Source organism: Anas platyrhynchos, chromosome 2 (assembly GCF_047663525.1).
Source record: "Anas platyrhynchos isolate ZD024472 breed Pekin duck chromosome 2, IASCAAS_PekinDuck_T2T, whole genome shotgun sequence".
NCBI lineage: Eukaryota > Metazoa > Chordata > Aves > Anseriformes > Anatidae > Anas > Anas platyrhynchos.
In genome coordinates, this window is record NC_092588.1 from 62,668,600 (window position 1) to 62,695,950 (window position 27,351).

Below are 27,351 nucleotides of genomic sequence, written 5' to 3' on the forward strand. Positions count from 1 at the left end.
GTGCAACAAGCAAAACACTGCTATTTGTGGGGTTTTCTTTGATCCTGGGAAAGGAGGCATGCTTCTGGTTTCCTTCAGTCTAGCATAAACCCAGATACTTGCCTTTCCCCTCCTAAGGCGTTTGCTAAACAACCTGTAACAAGGGCATCACCTTATAACAGGTGACATCCCTGTGGAGACGAGGTGGGGGAGTGCAGAAGAGGCAGATGAGCTCTGGATCAGAGGTTATCCTTCGCCGGGGCTTAAAGCGACCCAGCCTTGGCGATCTCGTTCCCAGGCAGCAGGAAATGAGGGCTGACTTGATGGTTACAACCACTCCCTTTACAGCGTCAACCTTTTTTTTTAAAGAAACACACGAGAAGGAGCACTCCTGTGGGGCAAGGCCAGAGGATGCATCTGCCGAGGATGAGGACCTGTTGAGGAGGGCCGGCAGCGAGACCTTGAGACCTCGTTGCCGTAGGCGGTTCTGCATGGCTCCTGTGCTGAGTGGTGCTGGCTGGAGAGGCCACGTCCATGGAGCACCGTGTCCTGTGGGACCTCACGGTGGCCGAGCGCAGGCTGCAAACATCTGCGCTTGGTGCTGTAGCAGTGTTGCAATGCTTCCTCTTGGCGCTCAGGGGTTGTCAACAGCCAGCACCAGCACAGCCAAACCGTGGAAAAGGAGACGGTTCATCCATGCGAGAGGCTTCCTGCGAGCCAAGGACCGGGCAGCTCAGCCCTCATGCTGTTGTCGCAGTTATTTATTTACCTGCACTCAGGTCGTGCCTGGGCTATCACCACAGCCCCCCGAGCCCCCCAGTAGGGCCAGGGCCTCAATGGCGACCCCAAATCAGACCCCAGACCCTGCCTGGAGGGAGAAGGAGGCGGAGAGCAGGGACCAAAGCGGAGCCTGGGGCCGGGAGACCCTTGGGGGCCGCGCCATGGCCGCTCTCCCCGGGGGCCGTGCTGCGGGTGGGAGCGGCGGCGGCCGGCAGGTGGCCCCCGTGGCCGCCCTCCCCTCACCCCGGGGGGCTGGGGGGGCTGCATTTCCCTGCCTTCCCCTGCCCTGCCGGCCGTGGGCGCCACGGTTCCCCTCTCGGGAGCTGCGGAGGCCGGGGGAGGGCACCCTCCCTCCATCCATCCCTCCCTCCTTCATCCTGCCGCGGCGAGGGGGAAGGAGGGCGGGCAGCCCCCGCCCGGCTCCCTCCTCCTCCCTTCTTCTCCTCCCTCCCTCCCTGCCTGCCTGCCTGCCTCGGGGCTGGCTTCCTCCCCGGGAAATGCCCCTCCCGGCCGCTCTCTGAAGATCCCCATCCCCTTTTCCCTCCGCTCTCGCACGGCACCCCGGCGCAGGGCCAGCCCTCTTCGCCCTCCTCCTCCTCCTCCTCCTCCTCCTCCTCCTTCTCCCCCGCCCCGCGGCTCGCATGCTCGCCCGGCCCTGCGGAGGGGCGGCCAGCCGCTGAAGCAGCCCCGCCGCCCGGCATGGCCGAGGAGAGCTCCGAGCTCCCCCGGGAGCTGATAGGTGAGGGCTGGGGGTGCCGGGCGGGGGGCACCGGGGGGGCTGCGGGCTCCCCGGGGGACGGGAGGGCCGGGGGACGAGGCCCCGCTGCTGCCTGCGGGGACCCGAGCCGGGGGGGATCCGGGGGGGCTCTCCAGTGGGGGTGCAGGCTGGTGGGGGTCCTGGGGGGCTCCCGGGGGTCCCCCGGGGCAGGGACACGCGTGGGGAAGAGCCGGTAGCAGCCCTGCTGTCAGCCTCCAAGCTGCGCCCGGGGGGGGGGGGTTACATGATGTTTTTTTTTCCCCCCCTCCCACCCCACTGGGCTTGTTTAAAACTCATTTTTTTTTCGTCTGTGTGCACGTCCGAGAGGCTATTTGTAATTAAAGTTTAATGGCTGCATGCGGTGACCTCCCCCCCTACTCCCCCCCATGTTCCACGGTCTGTGCTTAAGCAACGCTGGCTGATGGCGAGGACCTCCTGAAAATGCTGTCATCGCTACTTGGGAGTGCTCAGTACATGGCGATACGGGCTGCTGGCAACCGGTGTCATTTGGGGATAACAGGTCTGATGCTTTAGGATCCAGCTGCTCTGCTCAGGCCAGGCGTCCACGGGTTTTAGACGCCGGGTCGCCTGTTGAAGGGCAATACGAAGCTCTCACCTACACTGGAATTAATTTAAAGTACTGCCTCAGTGACAGATGGAAACAGATTTGTCATGCAACCAGGTACATGTTGCACTGAATGCAGCTCTTACAAACATCACCTAGCTCATTTACACTGTTGCTGTGCCTTTGGTTGCTACAGGCAGTGCTTTTGCTGGGAATTAGTTTGAGTGTTTATAAAATATCGGCAAAAATCTGTATGGCAAGTTGCATTTGTCACAGATATTTTTTTCCTCTGTATAGAAAAAATCGCTTTATTTATGGTCTTTTTAATGTGCAAACCATGGGGGGTTACTAGCATTAGTATGTAGCCTGGCTACTGGGAAGTGATGAGCTATGTTTAAAACTGATTTTTTTTTCTTCTTTTTTTAATACATTTGAGATACTAACACATGATAGTAATTGTTGTGCATCTGCACTGTACCCTGCTATACCATAGGGGGGATGTAGTGCACATTAAGGAGAAAGGCAAAGCTGAACATCCCAATGCATCCCATCCTCCAGTGGCTTTGGACGATTTTAAGAAGTGCCTCCCCCCACCCCCAATCCTGGCTCCCTGTGCCCACCCACTGCATTTTGTCAGGGCTCTTTAGGGGCTTGTGGGCCAGTTCAAGTGGGATGGTTTGATTTCTCCCAGCATTTTGGCATCTGCATGTTAAAATGTAACCTGATAAACAGACTTTTTGGAATAACCCTATGCTTTGGGAACAGGACGGAAGGATGTGCCTTATACCGTAGTGATTACAGTGTGGAGATTAAACCGGGAGTGAGAATTGTCAGAACTGCAGGTTTTTGTTGTTACTCACTTCCTGCATGACCTTTGCTAGGTCAGGAAGGTTGAAGTCTTAAAAAAAAAAAAAATAAATAAATCAAAATAAATCTCTGTATTAATGTTGGCTTACCTGGATCTGCTCCCCTAAGGTGCTGGTGTCTGAACATAGGCAGTCATAGCCACAGGTGTTAAAAATGAGTGAGTACGTGAGAAGTGGAGCCTTAACTTTGTGCTCCTTAATCTGACAAACTACTTTGCAAGTCCTCCCGCGGCCAGTGTGTTTGGAAGAGCCCTCGGTTACACGGGAGAGACCTGTGAAGCTGAAACCTTAACTTTGTGCAGAAATGTCCCCAGCCCTTTCAGGCAGGTGCTGGCATCCTGGTGCCAGGCCGAGCCGCAGGTCCCAGGCCTCTCCCCAGCCGTGCCGGAGCTGCCGACCTGCGGTCCTTTTCACCGTTGCTGCGTGGCACCTGTGGGACACTGAGGGAAGTGGGTCTCACTCCCCAGAGGAGGAAATACCCTGCTTGCCAGAGAGGAGAAACCAAAAGGCAGAGGCTGGGGGTGGAAGTACAGGAGCAGCGACCCCCACAGCACCTTTCCTTCTGCAAGGAGAGCGGGCTTCCCTTTAGGAAAAGTGCTCTGTGGTCAGCTTGCTCCTCAGCTCCCACCCAGGGACAGAAAGAGCAGGACTGGGCGTTATTGGTGCAAGAGGAAGCTTTGGAAAAACAGCTTGCCTCGGGAGGGAGGACGGGGCTGGACTTTCCCCCGGGCCCTGCTTACCTGGCTGCTCAGGGAGCTGGCTGCCTGGCTCCCTACCAAGCAGTTGCCCTGGGAGCCGGGCGCGCTGGCAGCCTGCCACAGGGCTGCCGCCGCTCGGGGACGGCCTTCTCCGGGCTCGCTCGCTGCTGCCGAGGAGCTTTTGTTTCCTGAGAGGAAAATTGAAATTCCTGGGGGAAAAAAAACAAAAAAACATTGGGATTTTGCAGAAGGAACGCTTTCTGGCAGAGAGTCGCGCTGACCAGGCGTGTTTGTGTCCTGCGTGCCCTTCTGCCTTGCAGGCAAACGGCTGAAAATTGTGTGGAAAAAGTAGCATTCTGTAATTAAAAGCCTTATGAGGAGCCTATTATCTTTGGTTTTAGCCTTTAAACTTTACTCTGCACAAGGGCGAAGTGTGTGCGTCTAGGGAGGGTGGAGACTTGCCATTTAAAGGTTCCAGTAGTGGTGCGGGAAATAGGTTAATGTGTTTAAAAGATTTCTTCCTCAGCCCTTGTCTGGGGGGGCTGGGGAGTGAAATGTGTGGAAGGTGCCAAATTGGCTCGTCCAGATGAGCTCCTCTGTTTATCTACCGCTTACATCAGTTGTATAAGCTTTCTGACACGATTCCATGTGTGTATGTTCCCTTCAGGACAGGGTTCAAGCCTTTAGGGGAAAGGCTGGTTCATGTGGTGCTTGGCAGAGACTGTCTATGTGTGTGTATGCCTGTACATATAAAAAAAATTATGGCAATTAATGCAACTTTGGCACCGTGAGGTGCCTACAGCAACTTGGGCTGAGACCAGCGCTGCCGTCCACAGCATCCTCTGCATAGCTGTCAGGTGTTAGTGGCTGGAAATCTGACCGGTTGGCTTTGCATCTTGAATGTGCAAGTACAAAATGTGCAAACTCTAGGTTTATCCATCATCCCCCTTCTCCCAGTAACAATAAAAATCAAGCATCTTTGCAGTACAAGGAGTTAATCGGCTTTAGCAAGCTTTCCAGGTACGAATAATAGCAAGTGAGGAATTCTCTCTCTTTTCCTTGAGCAGAGCTAAGCGGTGCTGGGGCTTGTCTTGGGAATGCTTTTGATGTGTAACTAGCACTGGAAAGAAATATGCGATTATGTTTAGAATGCTGGCATATGAAAGCTCTAACCCCACCGTAATAGAAGTAAATTATGGTGTGGATGGTGTACTTCTTACAAAAGTTGTGTTAGTTGGTGTTTAGTACTGTTACGTGTGCTTGAGAGTTCTGTGAGTGCAAGCAGTTGAGCAACATAGCTGTGAGTTTTCCTGAAAACAGGACTGTGGTGTTTCCTTCTCATATTGACAATAAAAGTGTTTAATCAAGGTGTTTTCTTTTATTTCAGAAAGTGCCAGGGATGTTATTGGGAGGAAAATCAAAATTTCGGTCAAGAAGAAAGTAAAGCTGGAAACCAAGGGAGATAAAGTGGAGAACAAAATATTGGTGAGTAAGTAGACTGAGTGATACAATTTGTGGAGGAAAAGCCAGTATATTCTCAGAAGGCATCAATTCTCCTCTTGAAAGATTCTTTGAACTTTTGTTGTACTGTAAGATTCACATACCTCTTACTTCCTTGCTAGCCTGCATAGCAAGTTGGTGTGTGGTATGCACGTGTACGCACACATGTTTATCACTGAGTTATTCTTCAGGGTTTAGGGTATGGTGTGGATTGATGCTAAGACTACTTATTATTAGAACCTATTCTACAATAATTTGATGCCTTTGCTGATGAGGTTTCCCATCTACATCAATAGGAATTTTGAGTGGACAAGAAATGCAAAATGAAGCATGTAGAATTATTTATCTTTTGAGAATCTCTTGAAGCTGTTACATGGGGAAGAATAATTGTAAAGCTGTTGTGCTTCTTAAAGTCAAATGACTATTTGTACTTTTTAGTATTCTCTGAGTCATTATCTGCGTTTTAAAAGAAATGCTTACTGTGTGGGATCTTCCATTGTCATTCCTAAAACTGTAGTGGGGGAAAGTGTCAGATTAATCTCAGTGAAGCATGCTTTCCTGTTTTCTCAAGAATAGTTTTGCTGGCCTCTTTTGATAAGAAGAGAGCTGCAGTAATGAGCTGGTATGCGTGCATACTATCTTGAATACTTGGGTATGCAAAAAGAGATGGAACTTCATTTCTTCTTTCCTTTGATACCTCTCTATCAGGAGAATAACAAATGCAAATAACTACAATGCTGCTATAATACTTTGCAAGATGTTTGAAATTTGGTGCTTTGTGTTAATAAGAATGCTATTGTATGTTTGAAAATTTCATTGCCAAGACTTTGTTTGAGATTTTAGGTACCTTCCCCATGTCAATGTTGTGTTTTCTTATTAAAAGAAGCAACTAATTAATCAGTTCTGAATTATCTTCAGAAAATACACGTTGCTTGTCCTAGGGCGGTAAGACTGTTGATAATGGCCTACCTTCAAGTGAGAGCAGCTACTTATGGAATTTGAAATATTTTCTGCGTAATATCTACCCATTTTATTTATAGCTCCTGGGTTAACAGTTTGTTTCTCTACTGGAAATAGGTTGAGTATTTGAATGTTGATTGATCATCTCTGTTTATTTGAAAGCCACGTGTAGAGGGAAGGCTGACAGTTTCACTGAAGCAGTAACACTTGATTGACTTTTTGGCTTATTCCGAATCATTACTGATATCAATAGTGAAATACACTGTGGAAATACTGTAGTACTGTTCTGATCTGATGGGACCAAAAGAATGTCAAGTTCTGAATCCTCAGTGAAGCTTCTGAGGGATGTACTGCTCAGCAGTAAAATGTCTAAATGTGACGACTCAGATCATTTTTCTCAGTCATCTCCTAAGCTCTCAGGTGTCAGACTTTAACCTTTTATGGCTGGAGAGATACTGAAAGGGAAAGAACCTCTTTAAGGGGTTCACAAGTTTTTTGAGCAGTTCTTGTATGCTTGCATGATGCCTCCTGTGTACAGGATAAGTCTTTCAAGAATATGAAGGGGGTTGTTGTCCAGTAGAACCATTTGTTCTCTGATACAACCATGCAGAGGACTTATGTTGCAAGGAAAAAGAGAATGCTTTCATGGTTAGGAAAATTGACAGTTGACTGCTGGGGTTGGATTTCATGTTTTCTTCGGCTTCAGAGTCCCTGTGTGAAGCTGTACAAATCACTAATGTAATTTTTTTTTTTTTACAGTGTTTCTTTGACTGCATGTGTGCGTCTTTATTTTACGTGGTTTTCTTTGCAGAAGTGCTGAGCGTTCTCTGCAGTGGCTGAGGCCAGTAGAGGCTATGGTTTCTTTTGAGAACAGAGTTCTCTGAGAAGCGGAGCACTCTGAAAAAATGACATCAGTGACACCTTAAGTTGGGTACCTCAAATTAGTGGAGACTTTTAGGCCTTACTGTGTCTACAGACTGTCGTTTCTTGCATGTGACACAGAGGAGATGAACCCTCCTATCCTCAAAAGTTACTGAAAATAAATGACCTTACTTCAAATATATGTGGGTGCTTAATGCTAAACACCATTGGAAAGCGCCCAATAAAGCTGAGAAATTTGTAATCCAACCTAGGATTTAACAGTACTCAGCAAATAACGCATATGGCTGTGTGCTGTCCAATGCAGGTAAAAGTGGCTACTGAATGCTGTGCCTTGACCAAGCATGCAAACTGAATCCTGAATAAAATGTTGGCAGCAAAAACACTTCCACGATTAAATACTATATCCTTAAGTGCACGTACCACAAGGCTCAAACGCGATTCCGTGGCCAACCTTCGTGCCAGCACTGCTTGACACCTGGGAGCTTACTTCTGAATTGTTAATATTCTTCTGAGCATGGCCTCTTGAGTTCATGTGTAGCAATTAATTGTTTTAAGATTTAGATTAAAATTGTATTAGTAGCTGTGTGTTTACAAGCAAATCTGTTAGCATGCATTGGGTCCAGCACTTATGAAGTAGAAAATGCCAGTTGCTCGTGGTCTAGCTAACCCCAGCGCTGTTTTGGAATGTACTCAAGATTTTAGAAGAGGATGATCGTAGAGGTTGAATGATCTCTCATCCTTTCTTCCTAGGAAACTCCAGCAAAATGAGTGACACTTGAGAAAGGAAGATTTTTTAAAAATTGCTGCTTTTTGCAGATAACTGTAGAAACATTTGACCTCTGGCCCTGTTGTTCACGGTATATTCAAGATGCAAAGTGCTGGAATATGGATATAACTATCCAGTCAAGTCACTCTACTCTAGCAAATTCCTCTGATTATTAAGATGGAAATTTCTCTAAAGAGAAAATTGCAAAAAGAAAATTGATGTTGTTTAAAATGAGTTTCCCATGTTAAGACAGTGACGTTGGTAGATAACATCCATGCATGCCTTAAGGTGGCTTTAGGATCTCAACTTTGGGTGTCAGAGTCTGGAATTTTATGACTTGGGAGTTTTGAAGTAAGACTGGTTTATCACTGCACAGCAAGCTTGCTGCCTCAGTAATCTCAATTTGGAGTTATTTACCTTTTCAGTTAGTCATAATGATACAAACCAATAAACATGGCGGGCGGCTTAACTGACTGATTTGTGGCGTTGTGTCTGGCCACAGGTGTGCAGGCCGCAAACTGGAGTCCAACCCTGAAAAGTCAATAACCGACTTGAAAAACCAACAACCACTCTGAATGGGCTTCAGATCAGTCCTCAAGCAATTAGGGTGAAACCCCAGCCCTCAACAAGTCTTCTTTATATTGCTCTAGTAGAGCAGAGCTGCCCAGAGGGAGGATCAGGAAATAACCCGTGTGGCCCTGTGTGTAAGGCTGAGCACTGTTGCAAGGGCAGCCATCGCTTCTTCTGGGTCAATAGGATTCTTGCAAAGTAGGCTTACTGGGTTAAAATCAATAGCGTCTTGTAATCATGTTGACAATTGCTTTGGTCTTGTGGGATATATTTTTTTTTCCTTTTGTTTAAACATGGTTTCTCTGAGAACAAGGCTTAAGGCATCATGTCCAGTGGCTGATGTGTTTCTCCTCACACTGACAACTTCTGGGCATCGTGGCTGGTTTCAGCCAAAGCTGGTGGATGTGTAGAGGTCTAAGTTGTGATGATAACACTGTGGGTTTTGTGGAAAAAAAACAGTCAGAAAAAGAAGAGAAACTTCATGCTTATTCACCCTAAGGGCCCCATGTTTTGGCACCCTAAGGGATCTCGCAGAGTGCCCTGTCCATAAATGTTGTGTTGTTTATTAATCCAGAGGCTTTGGTGTTTATCGGATTATCACCCACAGACAAACCCTGGTGGGAAATGGGGCTTCTTAATTTCACTGTTTGTGATGTTACTTTTTTCCTCCTCAACACCAAAGCTATCTGTATAGTGTTTTGCTGGATATTTCCCATTGCAATTCATTCCTGTTATACTTACTGTAATTAATAGCAATCATTGAGAAGTTGAAATTGTAAGATAAAGGCAGCATGTTAAATACATCTGATCAGCTAATTATAAAATACTTACATTTTTAGGAGGGATTCATAACAGGTAAAAATTCCAGGGTCCTTTTACTTTTTCTTTCTTTATTATTAATAAAAGGGAGCAATTGTAGCATAGTTTTGTTTTAGATTTGTTTTTCTTTTGAAAATAAAACAATTTTAGATATTAAAGATGAAGAAATATTGGCATTTCATACATACTGCAAATGACCATGCTTCCTGTATGGCGGGTCTGTTGTATATGTGCTTGTGTTTTTTTTTTTTGTTGTTTGTTTGTTTGTTTTTGTTTTGTTTTTGTTTTTTTTTTTTTCCAGTGTTTTCTTAACCTTAAGGTCAGAGTAGTGTGATGTGATGTAGTTACCAAGAACACTTTATTAGGAAATCCCATTGAGGAGTCTCAGTTACGCTGCTGCCCCAGGTCGTTTACATTCCCCTTGTTAAAATATCACAGTGCTGCTTCTGGAACCACGACAGTTGCCTTGGCAGGTGGCTCTCCTTGAAATGTTCTGTATGCCCAATATGGATTTACTGGGAATAATTTGTATGCCCTTGTCACTTTCTTTGGGGCATATGTTGCCGTGGTCTTCTAAAGCAAAATTTCTAGTTGAATCCTGTCAAAAAGGTTTATATTTATTGTGTGCACAGGACCTAAGATTTCATGTTCTACTTCTACAGAGTCGCATGTACAGAGTGAAATTCTATTAAAAAGATGTACCTGTATTTACTTTTAAAGGAGCAGTTATGGGCATCTTGTGCACCGACCGTGTGGCTGCTTTAACAACTTGGCTGACTTTACTGAAGTAGCTGAGAAAAGCTGAACAGGCACAGCAGCTCACACAAGCTATAAGGATAGCAATCTCTGCGTGGAGGCAGTAATGTTTTGCACTGCCAAAACTATTTTGGGATGAAAAGCTCTGGCGTTAGTTTCCCATTGCTCATCTTTTTGTCTTAATCCATCAATGATAATTTATTTGAATAGAGATTCTATATCTGTTTAGGTGTATTGCCTTTAAAATATTCACTCATATTAAATCTCTAAGAGCATGAAGCTTACAGGGTTGTCCAAGGTTAGTTTTACATAAAATGTGTGTGATCTCACAAGTTATATCATGACAGCTGGTGTGTGATAATGATCTTAAATATGGACATTCTTGTAGAATAATGGTGTTTCCTCTTCTGTGCCCTGAACACTGAGTGTTATGACATATCTGAAGTGTGTTTTTATGAAGATGACATGAAGTAGGTGTTGGTACATCCCTTATGTCAGAAAGTCTAAATAAAATGAGGTAGAATAATCAAAAATACATAAAAATATATTTTAATCAATTTACAGGGGGTCTCTTCAAAAGCACTTGAATTGTCTTCAATTCAAAAAATCACTACAGAAAACTGAAATACTAAGAGTAAAGTTCTCTGGAAAGCGAATTCAATAATCTAGTTGTATTATGCAGTTTGTTTATTAATGCAGTTGTATATAAATTTGTTAATGTGGTTGTACGTAGTCCCCAAAAAGGAAGTGTTTTAAAAAATAATCATTTCTGTCTATGTTTTAAGTAAATCTACATATACATTGTACACTGATCTATAGTGTCCCTTTTTAACCTTTGTGAGGTTTTACAAGTGTAACATTCTCATGCTCTGATAGTGCATGCAAATGTTAAAATCATCTTTCTTGAGATGTTTCCACTTGCAGGAAGGGAAATTGACCAGTCAATGCAATTAACCAAGTGGAGAGGAACGCAGACTTTTGCTTTGGGTTTGTGAGGCTGGGAATTGCATTTATCTCCTCAGTCTCTGCTTATGCTTCCAGTTTTGTTCTCCCTCCTCACCTTCCTTATTTCTAGCCTCTCCCTCACTGAAAACACCCACTGCAGGTGGAACAGTGTGTCTTGTGTTTAAATCAGTGTTGACACACTTGTATAGCTTTTTAGTATAATAACAATATGAATAAAATGTGAGGCAGTGCTTGGACATTCTGCTCCTTTCCCTCATGTCTGTCTGCCTTAAGGCTAAGGTGCAATCTACTCTTTTAATTAAATTGGCCTTTGACCAAACTGAAACAGTCCTTTTTCTTTGTCTACCCAAGCGAAAATGTGGATTTCTACAGTCCTGGCACTTCTGTGTCCTTTTGAGTGCAGCTCTGCCTAGAGTTGTATGCTTTCTTTGACACTGGTTCAAGCATAGATATCTTGCTCACTGAGAGTTTGGTATATTCTTATATTCTCTGTAGCACACACTTTGGGAGGATAGTGTTACGACTGTATCAGAAGAGCAGCTTGCTTGCACTCATCGTCTTTAATGTTGGACAACTGGTACATATAGAAAAAGGTAAGAAAAGGTGACTCAGCTTTCACTTGCCTGGAAAGCAGCTGCCTTTGTTCTGTCTCAGGTACTTTGTGCTCACCTGCATGCACATGCCCTTATCTGTGTCCTGGAAGGAGGATCACCTCACTTTCAGTGGCTTCTGGTTGTCAGTTCACAGCTCTACCAGCTGTCAGGAAAATAGGAGTGGTGCGAAGCAGGACTCCACTATGGCTCTGAATGGTTCATAGGATCTTTTCTTCTATCAATTTTTCATAATCCAATAAACCAATGTGATTTTTAAACCATCATACTCTTTCCACTTCTTTTACTGAATATATAATGTACCAAAGTGGTTTGCTAATGTACTTTTGTTTCTAGAGTGCCTGACTCCCTGCCACCATTATTTATGAAATGGAATCTTTCTAAGCAAGGATTTGCATTGAAATCGGTGCATAAAAGTGGCAGAAGAGTGAATATTACATATAATTTCCAAAAAGCTGGAACTGAAAAAATAGAAAATGAGCATTAGGGTCAACTTCTCGTCTCTGTCACTCTGCTCTACTGATGGCTGCTTTATCAAGAAAGGAAAGCCTTGGAAGGGAACAGAATGCATGTTATTAGATGGACCAATACAAATGCAAAAAGCTTGTCTGTGGTGTGTGTATTTTTAAATATCTCGTGGCTTGTTTAGTCTGCCTGGAGATACTCAAAGAGCAGTGCATCTCGCACATGGAATGTGGTTCATTTTACTCTGAGTGGAGGAGGATGAAGTAAGCTTGAAAAAGGCTAGAAAGGCTGCTAATTGAAAAGCTAGTGCACCACATGGTGAAAAATATTTCTTATTGCTCTGAGCCCCTCTCTTCAGCCATTGTTGTGGTGGAAGAATTGGTGAACATCACCAATTTTTTCTGTTTATTAAAATATTTACTTTGGATCACCTACAGTTCTGCTTTTTTTTTTTTTTGTCCTTGTGGTGATGGTAATTTAATTCAGTGTAAAGTAATTACAGGCTCAAGATGTAAAATTATTTGTTAAATATAATTGCTGCTAAATGCGCTCCGTATTGCTGCCACGGTCCCCAGGCTGATTTTTGCCCTTTCTAATCGCTCTTTATCTCCATAACACCCACTCTGCCATAACGTGTGAGTGGTATCTTTTGGTTAATGATAGGTTCCTTAATTCGAACAGTTAAGATGACAAGCTATTGCTATGAAAATTTAATTACAAAAGCTAGGGCCTGATAACCCAGCACTCCTGAAATAAGCTTAACAAAATTAATTGGCCTGCTCAGGTTTGGGGAGCCAGGGTAGCAGAGTAAGGTCCAGATATCTGCAGGTTGGGATTTTAACATCAGCGAATGAAGCAAGTTTCTTCATTTGGTTGGTGCAAAACACCAGATGATGTAGAAGATGTAGTAGAAGGCCTGTGTGACAGGAGGATGAGCTTAGAAGAGTACGCAAATAGGGATGGAGAACAACATCATTAAGGCTGGGTCTAGGTCTTCTTTCCCTTTAAGAGTTCTGTCCTGCATTGGTTTTGTTTGTTTGTTTGTTTTTCCCAGAGGTGTCTATGCTTTGCTTTTTAGATGGGTCAATAACTTCATTTAACTTTTTCCCCTCTGTGCAGTTAGCACAGCGGTTAGCACCAGGCAGCCTGCAAGGCCTTTTAGGGTCACTGGAAGGTCTCTAATAGCTGCTGCTTAGGGGGTTGAGGTCACCTGGAACAAGCCATTTCCATGTCATGCTCCTGAATGCCTGGAAGAAACATGCCAGAGGCACATATTTATGAAATAAGTGCTTCAGGTATGTGCCTCTTCCTATAAACACCTCCTCAGATCTCTGATTGAACAGCATCCCACGCTTGTGCATAACATTTTGCCAATCCTCTGCTTCTGTAGTGCTTCATGAAACATGGATTTGAGCTCAGCTATCAATACCTACTTATTCCTGGGGCCTGGGAGGAAAACAGGAAGGTAATATAGTTGCGACAGAGCAAGTTTCTACTCGGATCTGATTAGGGGAAATGAATGGCTGTTGACCCTTATCTGAATCGGGAGACAGGGCACTGCTGTGTTTGTTCAGGGTTGACCTCTGAATGAAAAGGCTTCTCTCTCTCTGCCTCCAAGGCCATTAGCAAGACTGAAACTATTCATACAGAGCTATTGATAAAGGGGAAACCTTTCCAAGGCTCATCCCTTAACAAGCACTTGAGCCTGGTGCTTGAGAATGATACTGTCTTCAAGCCAGTGAGCCTCTGCAGATGCAGAGCTGGAGGAGGCTTAGGTGTGGAGCAGTGAAGGTAGGACAATGTTTGTTTGGATTTGTACTGCAGCAAACTGCAGCTGAAGATTTTTTTTTTTCCTGGTCTTTACAATGCTGCCAGTAAATATTTGAGGAAATGCTAACTTTGTAAGGCACTGATGCATTGATGAGAAATAATTTCTGACATCTCGGTAAGTTCATTCATACTCCACAACTAAATTACATATTTTATATTATTATTTTTAAAAATGTAACATGAAAAATGTATTTTAAATATAAAGAATAGTTTTTTGACTGCATCACTGTTCACGTCTGTACCTTGCAAGTATCAGAAAAGCAGGGTTTGTGCTCTGGGCTTTCCGTTCTCTCATTTCACAAAGGTGCTGGAATGCCTGCAGATTTTGTGAAGCATATCCCTGTATGCTTTGTATACTTGTTGCATTCACTACTGCTGTCTTTATACTCCCTTTCCATCTCCCTCTTTGCTGTCCTTCCGTCTCTGCTTCAGCAAGTCCCTGAAAACTTTTATATGTGTAGATTGCTCTCAGGGCTCATGTTTGCTTTTTAGCCTGCCCCTCCACTTACACTAGCATCACCATTTTCCCAGCGGTGTATTTCCCCACTTTTGTTTCCTTTCCTTACAGGGATAATGCTGGGGTCACAGAGATAATATTGATAGTGCCACAGCAGTCTGAAATATTGTGAAATAGTTTTAAAATGGTTTCCTCTGTGAGTAGAGTGTTGAGATACACAATTCTTATAGATCTTTCTTTGCTTTGGGAAGACATTTTTCTAAATTTTTTGACAATGAATTTAACTGCACCTTATGCAGTCTGTACCATTTCCCTCACAAAGGATTTCACAGCCACTTTTCTGCCACTTACTTGCTTGGCTGCACCATGTAGGAACACTGCAAGAGCTGCTGAATGCCACTCAGACTTCTTATAGGTACCTCAACTGGCTTGGAAAAGCTGGTTATCTGGGGAAGAGTGGTGTTCAGTCTTTAGCCAAATGCTAAGAAAAGTCTTCAGAAATGGCCAACAGAGACATATGTTTTGTTTCAGTTGGAAACTGCTGCTGTTTTTTTTGCCTGCACTAAATGCTGTTGAAAACGGTAAGACACACAGGACTCAACTTTTCACATTTGCATATTCAAATCAGATGTTAGGTAGCTGCAGGATTATTGCCAACACTGAAAACACCTTGCCTTTTTGACCTCTCATTGTTAAACTGTGATCTTTATCAGCAAAGATTTATTAAACTTAGTAGATGCTTTTTGGAAGCTTTCAGAATACATTTTCCCTGTTAAATAATTTGAAAACAGCCCAAAATACAACAGCTGAAGATTGAGTTAGTGTCGTGAGCTATTTCCAGTGTAACGCTATCCTTTTACTGAATTTTTATCCTAAGTACTTCCCATAACATGATTAGATCGATCTGCTGGTGTTTATATGTGCGTGAAATTGTGTGAAATTAAAATCCTGCAGGTTTTTGTACGGTATTAATTTATCGCAAGTGTAGCCCTAATGCAATTTTAGTAGGTCTTTGTTCAACCTGAATGGTTAACAAGTTTACCCAAATTACTGTTCTGTTTTTTCTTTTTTTTTTCTTTTTTCTTTTTCTATTTTTATCTTGCATTGCTTATTTTAGGGTACTCATTATGTTGTTTTTCTTTTGTGGGGGCCTTTTTACTCTTGTCATAAAGAAAATGTTGCAGATAATTGTTTAAAATCAAGACTGTCTTTAAGGATATGTGCATGATTTAAGGAAACATTGGCAAGCCAGCTACTCTGCCTCCTTTTTCACCTCTCCTAGTGTTACAGTTTTCCCCAGCTCCTCAGGATATGATTTGTATGGTGCTGATGGTGTCTCTCCCTTCTTCCACAAGCAGCATTGAGCTTGCTGAAAAGGAGGTCGGTGCATTTGTGCTCGACACTGAGTATTAAGGACCACATTTTCTTGCCTTCCCTGGTGCCGTAGCCAGAGCTACCTGGTGCTCTCCAGCTGAGTAAATGCAGTGTGGTGTCAGGGTTGCTCAGATCCTAACGAGAGAAGTTCTGCCATCACGCTTACACCTCGAGATGTGCTACAGAGAAAGCTTTGCTGTGGAGTAACCCACATATCACGAAGTTCACAGCCGTTCCTTGTGTAACCTTGTCTGTGTGCCAGAGCCCAGGAGAGGTGGAAGAGATGGGACCACGCAGAAGGAGGAGGTGCCTCTGCTTGCACAAATCCTTCCATAACGCCGCTAGACATCTCTCTTGCCAGATGCACGAATCTGCACGGTGCTGCCTGACTTTAGGGCTGGATGGGAACGAGGCATTCGCTAGCGGTGCTGCTTTTTCAGAGCACCAAAGAATTAAGTCAGGGAGTTTTATCAGAAGGGCTGCATTTTCTCACCATCCGTTTCATTGTGCATACCCTATGGGGAGCCAACATCAGAAGTGTTTTGCCAGATAATCTTCATCCGATTTTATTAAGTTTTATCAGTAATTTCTTTTTTTTTTTTTTTTTGGGAAACAGAAAAAAAAAGTCTCAGTTTGTGCAAAAGGGGATATACAGCCTGACAGAACTGGCAAAAAGGAGAGGAATAACTTTCTCTGCCTCCCTGTGTCACTGTTTCTGAAGTGGTAATAGCAGCTTTTCCTGGAACACAGGGGAAGAGCTGGCACAGACATCAGACTTTCAGGCTGGCAGGAATTAAGCAAGTCGCCTCAGTTGTTCTTATGTTTTTGTGCGCTCTTGAAATAGGTTTTCCATGGATCAGGCAAAGGGACTGCTTCTAAATAATGTACCATTCTCACAGGGCTTTCGTTCTCAGTAAAGTAATTTGAAATCCTTTGATAAAAGGCTGTTATTTCTCTACCTTTGTTTATTTACACCATCATAGTTACCTTTGAAAGAAAAGTTTTTGTGAGTATGATGAACTGCATGGCCTTTATTTCTGTAGGAATAACATTGTGGTAAATATAGGAAATTGAAGGAAGGTCTCAGAACCACTCAAAATACATGAGAGACCTTCTACAGTGCTGCTCCTCCTTCCCCCAAAACTGTGTTTCAAGCTGGGCATTAACTTTGAGGTCCTGCTCTCTGCATTAAGTCTTGAGTCAAGGAATCATTAAGGTTGGAAGAGACCTTCAGGATCATCTGGTCCAACCATCACCCTATTACCCACGTCTCCCACTAAACCATGTTCCTAAGCACCAGGTCCAACCTTTCCTTGAACACCCCCAAAATAACAGATTTTTTATTTTTTATTTTGTTAAAATAACAAAGCATGATGAGAAAATCCCTAAAACGCATAGGGTCTAGATGCATCTTTGGGAAGTTATCTGAGTTGTTTGGTGCAGCACAGTTCTTGCCATCTCGTATCTTTAAGGACACTGAGTAAGTTTACAGCTTTACAGTCATTGCTATCAGATGGCCCTCCCTTGGGAAGCAGGGGGATTTTCATAATTGACCTTTGGATAATCTGATTGCTTTGTCTGAGAGAACAAACCCCCCAAAAATGTGGTCACGTGGAATTTGTCCTGCCATAGTTTAAACTTGGGCAGTGGAAATCCATTAAACGCTGATCTGCCACGCTTCTTCTGCAGTTTCTGTGTAAGCCATCTGCTCAGGTAGGTTGAACAGCATCTGCTCAAGATGTGCCCAAAACCCAATTCTGGTTTCTGAGCTCTCATCTCTCCTGGTGTAAGTCTAGAGCACTCCCAGGTAGCGTTTGGAGCCTGGAGCTGCAGGGTGAGGAGTGGATCAGATTGCTCTGTTCAGGGTTTTGTGCGCAGCCGGAGGATTAGTGGATCTGTTGGTGCATGGTGGAGCCAAGCCAGTTGGACTCGGCATTAGGTTAATGCTTAGGGCACTGTGGCTGCATTGACAGGAGGAAATTTAGTATCTGGGTTACAGTAGCTTCTGGCAGCAGCGTTAAGCTGCTAGTGTAAGAATATACTCCTTTTCTATTTTTTTATTTATTTTTTTTTAAATCCCATGTAATGGAAAATCTGTCCTGAGCTGATTTTTAGCATTACACGGAGGTAAAAATACCTAATGGTTTGCTGTTATCAGTCTATCACTGTGTGACAAGGTTGCTTTCAAGCGTCTGAAATGGGGATATTGATGTTTTTCCCCTCCTGTAGGCAGAGTTCATGCGTAAAATTAATGTTGAGCTTTTAAGTGTGCTTAATAACCACCCCTCCCGTGAAGATATACCAATGTACATAATGTTATGCATACTGGTGTTTTAGATTGGACAGTGTCTTAAAGAGCCGGTTTATTATATGTTAGCCAACAAACACACAAAGATTATACACATTTCAAAGATAGTTACACTCTTATTTTATTTTCAGATCAATAGAGTAACTGAAATAAGAGGCAATACAATAAAATATTCTGAGCCCAGCATGTTGCCTCTTGCATGAAGATGACGTTCGGTTGCTACACGTGTGGTTTCCACAGACAGCGAGCGTGTCAGCAGGTTCTGGATTGCCCATTTGTTTCAGCCAGAGCACAGCCCCCTGTCGCCACATGCTGTGAAATCCCGTAGCCTGGCTCACCTTCTGTGCTGCTGACTTCTTGTAGCTCTATCTGCTTCGTTTATTCATTATTGAACACATGCTTTCTGCTTGACAAGTGCTATAAAATCCCTTTCACTCTGGCTGAACCCAAGAACCTCCACTGAGAGTCTGGAAGGGTTGTTATTATTTTTTTTAAATGCAAATACTGTGTAATTCTGCTTTCCACTGAAGTGCTCTTCACAGCAGACTACTTAAAAGGCTGGGAGAGTGGCTCTGCCCCATCCTTTAAGCAGTGGATTCATGTAAAAATGGAGTCCTAGATGTTTCCAGATTTCTGTTAAGCACTGGAACATGAATACTTCATGTTTGAAAATGTTCCTAGAGGTCTGATAATATACTGTGTCTCTATGATAAATGAGAGTTCACACTATGTAATATGTACTGGTATATGTACTTCTGTATTAAGGTAGCTTGTATGCAATCCCCATGAAGAACACATGCACTGCATATATCTAAAGGTCATGCTTTACTGGCATGAGCTACAAAGGTCTGAGCTTTCTGAAATTTTAATTTTGAAGTACGTGGTTTAGACATCCAGTGTTACAGGTTTTTTGATTTATTTTAACCTCTATAATTGTTTGAGACCAACAAACAAACGGAGGCTTTGTATTTCCTTCCTAAATTCTATCTTGTGTAAGCTCTGGCTTGTCTTTCTGTTTTTATTGAGCATGTTCTGACTCATTTTTCTTGCATTATACAGAGCCTTTTTATTTGTTCTTTCTTAGATGAACATTCCAGTGTTTGGGAGCAATAACCATACCTGGTGCTAATCCAGGGCACCAGCTTTTGATCCAAAGGGGGAAGAACAGAGTTAATCATTAATCTATGAGAAGATCCCTTTCTAAATATAGACTTTTTGGTGCTGATTTTTCTTGGAAAATATAGCCGTGGTGAATTTAGCTCAGTCTTCACATGTGTGTTTGTATTTGCCTTTAAAATATCCCATTTGAGACCTTTTTGTAAGATTCTTCTCTTGGGTCAAGGGAGGTAGCCTCAGGACTTCTCAGGCAGTTGGATGTAACACCAGCAGTGACCTGAGACAGCAGTTTTCCTGTCGGAATATCTAGCAGTGGAAGAACTGACTTGTCCCCCAGAAAAGAGCAAAGGAGCAAAGAAGCAGATGGGAGGCTGTGTGGGGAATATTTCAAAAAAGGAAAAAAAAAAAAAAAAGGCTAAGGAAAGGGAGATCAAGGCCAGAGGAATTACTCACAGTCGAGCCAGTCTCCCTCTTGTTTTCTGTACTCGACAGACTGTAGCTGTGAACCTTGTCCTTCTGCACAAAGCCAGGATGGAGAGACATACTTTCCTTTTTTTCAGAGTAGGGGTCAACTAGTGTCTCCCTAATTGGGCTAACAGAAGATGAAAAGAAGGTGATGGAGCTCAAGTGGCTTTGGTGAACTTGATCAGGCTACATGCTAAATGTTTTTATGGCCCTTATTAGTAAAGAAGTGCAAGGAATGAAGTCTACCCATGCCTCAAACATGGGTTTTATCCAGTCTCTGCTGTGTTCATCTTTTCTGTGCCATGGCTTCACTCCTACCTGGCTGAGTCTTGGTGAAAGAGCTGATGAAATAGCCACAGGATCAGCCATGAGCAAGGCAGGTGGTGTGCTGGTGTGCAGGTCTCCTCAAAATGCTGTAAACCAAGCTGGACACCAGAAAAAGGTTTCTACTCCTTTGGAGTGGTAAACTTCTGGCCCCCAACCCAGCATTGAAGCTGTCAGATGGTTCCTTCTGGGCCATAATGTCTCCTTAGAGAAGATATGTGGGATTCCTGGGGAAGTGTGTGGCTAAGGACCCTGGCTTTTGGTAGGTACCAATGTACCACTGCCTCCGTCTCCTAAGGAATACTGTTCAGTGCCTTAAACACAATTATCGGGTGCAGGCTCTTTCCTCTTTGCTAGATCTACTGGGAAGCCTTGTTTCCAAGGCATAGGATCAAGCTTTCCTCTTTGTTTTAGTGCTGCAAAAGCCATGCAAGTTTTGGGAGCTCTAACTGGAACCGTGTGCGCCATCTGCAACAGATAAAGGATTGGATAGACGTGTAGCCTTACTTCCTCCAGCTGGTTATGTGTTTACAGAAATGCCATGGTGTTTGTTTTTCAGGTGGATTTAACACCTCTTCCTTGGAAATCTCAGACATATGTGCAGAACCCACTGTTCAGATGCTTGACTGTGACTTATTGGGTAATTGTCTGAACTTCGTTTCCACACCCAAACTTGATGCTGGAAGCATTTCTGGTGTGAATATTAGTGTTCATCTCCTGTGAAGGCTCATATGGGCAAAGCCCCACTGTCGTTTCTGCCAGTGCTTTTTCAGTGAATGCTGTTTCTCAAAGATTTGTAGAAGGAGTGTGGGATTGTGTGAGAATACCAGCCTGTATGGCTGTTGATACTTGCTGAGAATGGTGTGTAGTTGTTGGCTTAGCCTTGTTCTCTAAAAATGAGACTTTGCTAAGATTTTTGCTGCTTTTCTTCTGTTCTCTCTGCCTTTTTTTTTTTTTTTTCACATGGTGGGAAATGATCGTGAACAAATTAAAACTTGAAAAAAACACCCAACCTTTTTTCTATTTTTGTGCTTCTGATGCCATTATGTCAGAGTACATGAGGATGGCATTAACTCTTGAATTATACTGTGCTTTAGCTGTTGTGTTTATGGGTGAAGATTTAGGGAGCCAGGACCTGTCATGCGCTCATTTATAATGTCTGTTTCTAGTGACAGAAAGCCAGAAGGATAATCTGTTACCTCAGGTCATATTGGCAGTCATGTCTGCTGTTGCAATCATTTCTTTGGATTTAATGATAATAAAAATGCCTGAACATAAGCTCTGAGAAGTATATTGATAAAGGAGTGAATGATAAGTAAGATTATTTAATAGCATTAAATACTCATGTGAAGATGTATACATCTACAAATATATATTTATATGCACAAAAATCTCTAGCCAGCAGCATCCAATAATCAAACGGGGCTGTCAGTTTACTGTAGCCATCACATAAATCCTCTTATACCCATTCATGCTGGGCGTATACCTTGGGTCTTTCCCCACATTCCCAAACAAACAAACAAAAATATATATATTTTTGTGGTTGCTGGCTTTTTTTCCATACGAGATTCAAACATGATTAGATGGATGGAGCGAGGGGGATGGTTTAATGACAAGGGGATAAGATCTTCAAACCTAGAGACATAAATGATACTGGGAGCTTTCAGCAGCTGTTTATTTTCATAAGAAGGCAGACTCTTTTGGAAAGACTCTTACTGTGCAGCTGGGAAAACACATATCAAGCAAAAATGCAGTTTGAGTTGGGCTTGACAAGCCAACTCTTTTTTTAAATACTCCTCTTTCAACACTAAGTCTGTGCTCTCATCACGTAGGTGACTGTGGTGTAGCTCAGTACTTCCCGGTCTGTGCTTCCCCAGTGAAGCCCATGTGATAAGCTCTGCATTCTCTTTGCAGGGAAACTTCAAGTGTCTGTGCGCTGTCCTGATGAGCTGTGATATGTTGGGGTATTCAAGGCAGGCATACCCACTGACTGGGACAAATAAATAATCTATAGTTAAATATTTTTTTCTCTTATGCTAATGTAGGATTTCCTTCTGCTTTCAAAATACTAATATTTCTTATCAGATCTGTATGATTTGCTTGCACATGATATCAAACTTCATATCTTGGAATATGTTTTTTTTTTTTTTTTTAAACACAAAACAAACAAACAAACAACCAGAAATATATTGTCTTAGAGTGTCTGACTCCAGGGAATATCACCTGCAACTGAGATGTAAAAGTCTTCCCTGAAGTGAAACTCCATGCAGATTTATTGTTATTAAGTAGGGGAAAAAAACATATTGCAAGGCACAAGCATTTAACAGGTTTTAATAAACAAACAGTATGCAAGGACAAGAAAAAATATTTATAGCACTACAGGTCTGCTAGTTTTTCAAGTGACCTTGAGAATATGCAAGTGTAGCTGTTCTTGTTAAACTAACAGTAAATAATCCTTTATTAGAAAAACGTGAGTCTGGGGGCTGGCTCAGATCCTTGCAAGTAAAAATCATGAAAGTAGCGACTGGTGACCTTAGCAGCTGGTTGCAGTGAGCTGGAAAGAACCAGGGGTTTGAAGCAGATTTTAGGATGACGTTTTATGATTTGGGAGCCATCCCTGAGTATTTATCTGGTCTTGACTGATCAGAGAGGGAAAGGGATAACATTGCCAAGAAAGCAGCATGAAAGCAACACTGCAGCTTCTGAAGAAGCAGCCATTGCTCCCTCACAGTTAAGCAGTGAATATGAGCTACTGAAATTGTTGTTGGAGAAACTGCATGTTTTCTAACTTCTTAGCCCCCGTGTAGTTTTGGGATTGATTCCTGAAATGGAAGAGGTCTGCAAAAGAGACTATCAACTTCATGTGGTGTATAATTCAGTAGAAAGAAAATATTTACATGCCTAGAAAGGGTTTTGTCACCAGGTGAAGGTAGAGAAGGGCTATATTGAATGGTCATCAGCGCTAAAGGCTTAAATTTATTTGCACATCTCAGTTGTCTGTGTGCGTATTGAATAACCTGACTGACCTTGAATTTTATGTGTGATTGTGTAAGAAGAGATTGTTCTGTTATGACTTGTTGAATACTGAGCAGGATTAAGGTTTTACTCAGTCTGGAAACTTTTCCCATATATGGAGGAACGTGTAGTATAATTCTGTCTCTAGAAGTTTCAATTTAAACACTAATGACCTTTAAAATGTATTTGGAAAGTTGTTGCTACTAACTTCGGGAAGTTGTATGCTGTCGGAGTTGTTCTGCTGAGCAGTTAATGAGTGGCTAAACCAAATTCCCTGGGCTCTCTGACAATTTTAGTGTAATATAGTGAAGAAACTGCTTCACCTGATTTATTCTCCTCTGTTGGGGAATCCATTGATCCCCTGAAAAGTTGATGCAATGGTCATGTTTTTTTGTGTAAAGAACTATTCCCTTTGCACTTTCCTTCATCTGATTAATTGCAATTTCTTAATACACTATCCCTTCTAGCAAGGCATTGCCCTCAGATTTAAAATTGACAGGATGCTTTATTGAGGGGAAAAAGCATGTGGTATTGGTGCTGAGGTGGATATTTTTTTGACTGAGTGATGAGTGACCTAATGTCAAGCCACACTTGGCTTTTGCAGGTTTTCACTTACCTGTTTAAAAAATGAAAAGCGCTAATCTTTTTGTAATTCCCCCATAAGAAAGAGAGAGAAGCAACAACCTGTGGATGTTTTTGAAAGAATAAAACCACAGAAGTGTAAGTGTGAACCCTCTCCTTATGCTGGAAGCTCTTTTTTTGTTATTTCTAGCCCTATGCAAAAGACCAGCTTACTTGTGGTGGGCTTTCATCTTTCACTGGAAATCAGAAGAGGGCAGGCGGAAAAGGCTTTCCTGCTGGAGTAGCTGCCCGTTCCTGTGAGCTGCTCTTCTTCCCGGAGTGGGATTTCATGATGAGAGGAGGGACGGATAGTGAGAGAGCTGACTAGACCAAGAGTACTGCAGGGCAGTCTGACCTGTTTGTGTAGACTAAAGCCAGGTAGGAAATCAGAACATGGTGGAATAGCTCTTGCAAGCTGGAACTAGTGGGCTTCACAGTGCCAAGAAGGAAAAAGCAGATTGAAATGTTCAAATGTGTTTCCTCCCTCCCCCTTTCACGTCTCTTTTATTTCAGCTAGTAATGGAAGTCTGTGTACTGGGTTTTGAATGAACAGCTTACACTGCACTAGTGTGAAGTACCTAATGAGCCTCGTTTCTAAGAGATCTTTCAGTCTGCCTCAGTTAACCCAGCAGCTTTTTTTAGAAATACTTGCTTTGGCAGAGGCTTTTCTGTGTGTATGAAGAATGCGCAAATAAACCATTGCACAATTTGCAATTAAAAAGGAGGATGTAGGGAATGGGAGGTTTTTAAACCAGGAGGCTGCTGAGCCAAGTAAAACAATTGCTTGGCACCATGTTTATGTTAGACCCCTGTCTCAACAAGACCTGGGTGCCTGCATTTCACATCGAGGAGTGGAAGTGTGAGCCCAAGCTGGGGGAGTTTTGCATCACCTGTCAGAACCCAGTGTTTCTCTTCTTCCCTTTGCATTGGGGTCTTGAACAGCTGTTTCCTGGTTATGCTTCTGTTTTAAAAATCGTTTTTCTTTCAGGATGATCAGGAATGTCAAGGCATAACTCCGCAGGTTAAAAATGCCAGCTATGGGCTCCACAAACAATTGCCTATGCTACATTTCTGGCATAGCTCCTACAGCTGGTGTTCACCTTCCTGCCTGCTCTTACTCTGTGACAAGTCCTCGGTGACTTTCCCAGTCCAGTGGTCAGCCTCTTGTTCCTCCCGCCGTGCTGGACAGATATGCCATTGCATATGGATTGTGTGCTATGCCCAGATTCCTGTGGCAGTGCTTTAGTGTGTACTGTAAGCTTACATCTCCGTCTGGATGAAAAGACCACAGCTCAGCTCTTTGCGAGTCATTTGGGCAAGGTAAAGCCTGCTACACGTTTCATTGGCTCAAAGCAAAGGGTGTCATTTGAGCTAAGTCACAAATCCGAGGCAGGTGGGGTGAATCACCCTCTATCTATAGAGGGACTGAAAGGGTCACCTAGACTTCAGCCTAGGCTAAACGCCTATGTTATAGGTGACTCAAGTTGAACAAAATGGTTTTTCAACTCGCCTCTCTGTGCTTTGCTTTTATGTTTGTGAAACGGAAGAATTACTCTGTGCTGCCTCACGGAATAACAATTCTTTTGCCTCCAGTGGTGTATCCTGCTTGCTCACAGGATGCCCTTATTGCAGCAGATGTCCACGGATGTGCGATAGTCGGCTGTGCTGCTCATCTCTCCATTTATCTTGCCGTAGCATGTTGTAATTGTGGCTTCTGGTCTTCTGCTGAAGCCTGTAATGGTGGATGGGGAAGCCTTCTGTGGCCTGTGGCTGTGTAGTTAGCAGATGTTTTATGGAGTCTGATAGACACCCCTTTCACCTCCTAGTGATCCCTCAAGTGTGTCCAGCACTGCTTTTCTCTCTCCAGAGCTCAGAGGCAGGCAGGAACAAGTTGGTCACACAAGTTAAACATATTTAGAGGCCTAGTACAGGCGCAGTATAATGCTAGAGTACTGCAGTAGGGATCCCAGCCCTGGTAAAAGGAATGATGCTTCACACGTTGGTAGAGAGGAAAAGGAATATGGTTGGGAAATGCTGTAGAAACGGCCTTGTAAAACCTGGATTGAGAAAGAACAGGAGGCATTTTAAGATTCTTGTGTAGGAGGTGAGTGGCTGGCCATGGAGCGTGGCTCAGGGTAGGAAGCAAGACATTGGGTGAGGATCATCTACGGCGATCAAACTGCTTTTAGAAGAGCTGAGGCAAATGCTTCCAAATCAGAGATGAACAGAGAGAAATGTTGTCTAATCCCTCACCCAAACCCAGTTTTACTAGAATAGCAAGAGTCGTGAGGGGTCAGCCTCGCAAGAGCAGGTAGGCTGGTTCAGGGAACAGCCTGTGTTTGTCATCGTCTTTCCTCATGCAGTCATTCCTTGTCTCGGTGCTGGTAGCAGGCAAGCCTCTCAAAATGCAGCCTGAACTGGTGACTGGCTTTGCTCTGAGTTAGCGAGTTTTTGAAAGTCCAGCTGTGAGTCTACTTTATTAACCATGGGATCCTATTTTATATTCACTGAGTGTTTACTTAAATGTAATATCCTGGAAAGGCTAATAATCCATTGTAAATATGATATAGCCATTGAATGCCTTATTTAATGGAATTCCTAGTCTTTCTCCCTTCCCCCAAGAACTTTAATTATTTTTCTGGGCTCCTCATGCAGTTACTGTCTGTAAACATGTGGATTTATATCAGTATTCTCTCCCTCCTTTTGAAACCCCTGCTGTTTGTTGTACTGCAATGTCCAGTCTGAAATGTTGAAAGCTGTGGGGTGTGATGTTGATTTTCAAGCAGGACAATGCACTCTGAGCCCTGAAGGGGTTTGTAGGTGCTGTGTGAGTGGAAATAATAATAAAATGTGATGTGTTTGTGGTGATGTGTTTAGTTTGGGGTATAAAAAAAGAGAGAAGTTTAATGACTAACTATTGAAAAATCCTAACATTGCAAAAACTCAAAAATGTCTGGAATCCAGAGCATTTTTTCCTTGTATACGACATCTCTTGCTTATATTTCATCAACACCAAAAAATAGGCTTTAAGCTTTGCTGTTGTCCAAGACATTTGGCAGATGTGGTGGTGACAACCAGAATGTCACAGTCCTCTGGTGAATGGGGCAATGGTGGCCATTTGTCAGACAATTGGCAAGCCAGGAGACTGGGAACCTCTGCAAATTGCAGTGAGCCAGGGGGTTAAGAATGCACATGGTGACACGATGCTTGGGGCAATCATGGTGACAGCAAAGCGAGCTGGACAGTCTGCAGGGTCAAGGGTGATGCTTTCTGGATGCGTGAGGTACCTGAACAATGATCCTTCTTCCAGTGGATGGATGTGGTCAGCAAGGGTGCCACATAAGTAGGTCATTTATATGTCAGATATATATTTGTTATTATGGGAGTACCAATAAGTAGCTTGCAAATGCTTTGTTGTATATATGTGTTGGTCACGGAAAAGTTTATTGTTGTATTAATAGGCTGTTAAGACTATTTTTTTGTTTGCTTTTTCTTTACACTTCCATGGCAGATAGCACTATTACTTTATCTTTCCCTGTCTCAGCGGTATCATGCATGTCTCAAATGTGGCATCTCAGTGCTGTTCCAATACTTTGTCTCGCTTTCCAGAGGATTTGGGTTAGAATCAGCAGGTATCAAAACCAACCAACCCAACAAAAACCCACTACCCCACAAACAAACTAAAATCACCAAAAAAGACACTCCAAACCCTACAAAACCCTTGCTGAGAAACAGCATGCAGTTTGCATGCAGGAGTCGTGGCTTCTTCTGCCTGGCCTTTGACCTAGCCAGCCTGCAGTCAGATGAACAAGCTTTTGGTTTGCTTTTCTCCTTGTTCTTTCGTAGAATGACTTCTTAAGGCTAGATTTGTAATGGCTTGTTTATTCCCTCTCCTGAGGCT

The 27,351-nt window shown here is 43.3% G+C and overlaps 1 protein-coding gene across 7 annotated transcripts in view; it reads left to right on the top strand.

Moving 5' to 3' along the window:
• Positions 1 to 948: 948 nt before the first annotated feature.
• The window catches only part of CARMIL1 (capping protein regulator and myosin 1 linker 1), a 183,478-nt gene continuing 157,075 nt past the window's right edge, over positions 949 to 27,351 (top strand). For 2 of the 7 annotated variants that reach the window (XM_038174389.2, XM_038174391.2), the window contains exons 1-3: positions 954 to 1,498; positions 5,033 to 5,130; positions 20,374 to 20,454. In XM_038174389.2, the coding sequence (XP_038030317.1) occupies positions 1,459 to 1,498; positions 5,033 to 5,130; positions 20,374 to 20,454 (219 nt within the window). In that variant the 5' untranslated portion in view covers positions 954 to 1,458. Of the gene's footprint in view, positions 1,499 to 5,032; positions 5,131 to 20,373; positions 20,455 to 26,490; positions 26,794 to 27,351 lie in introns of those variants that run through there. The other 5 variants (XM_072034847.1, XM_072034848.1, XM_038174390.2 and 2 more) reach the window with 5 other exon arrangements.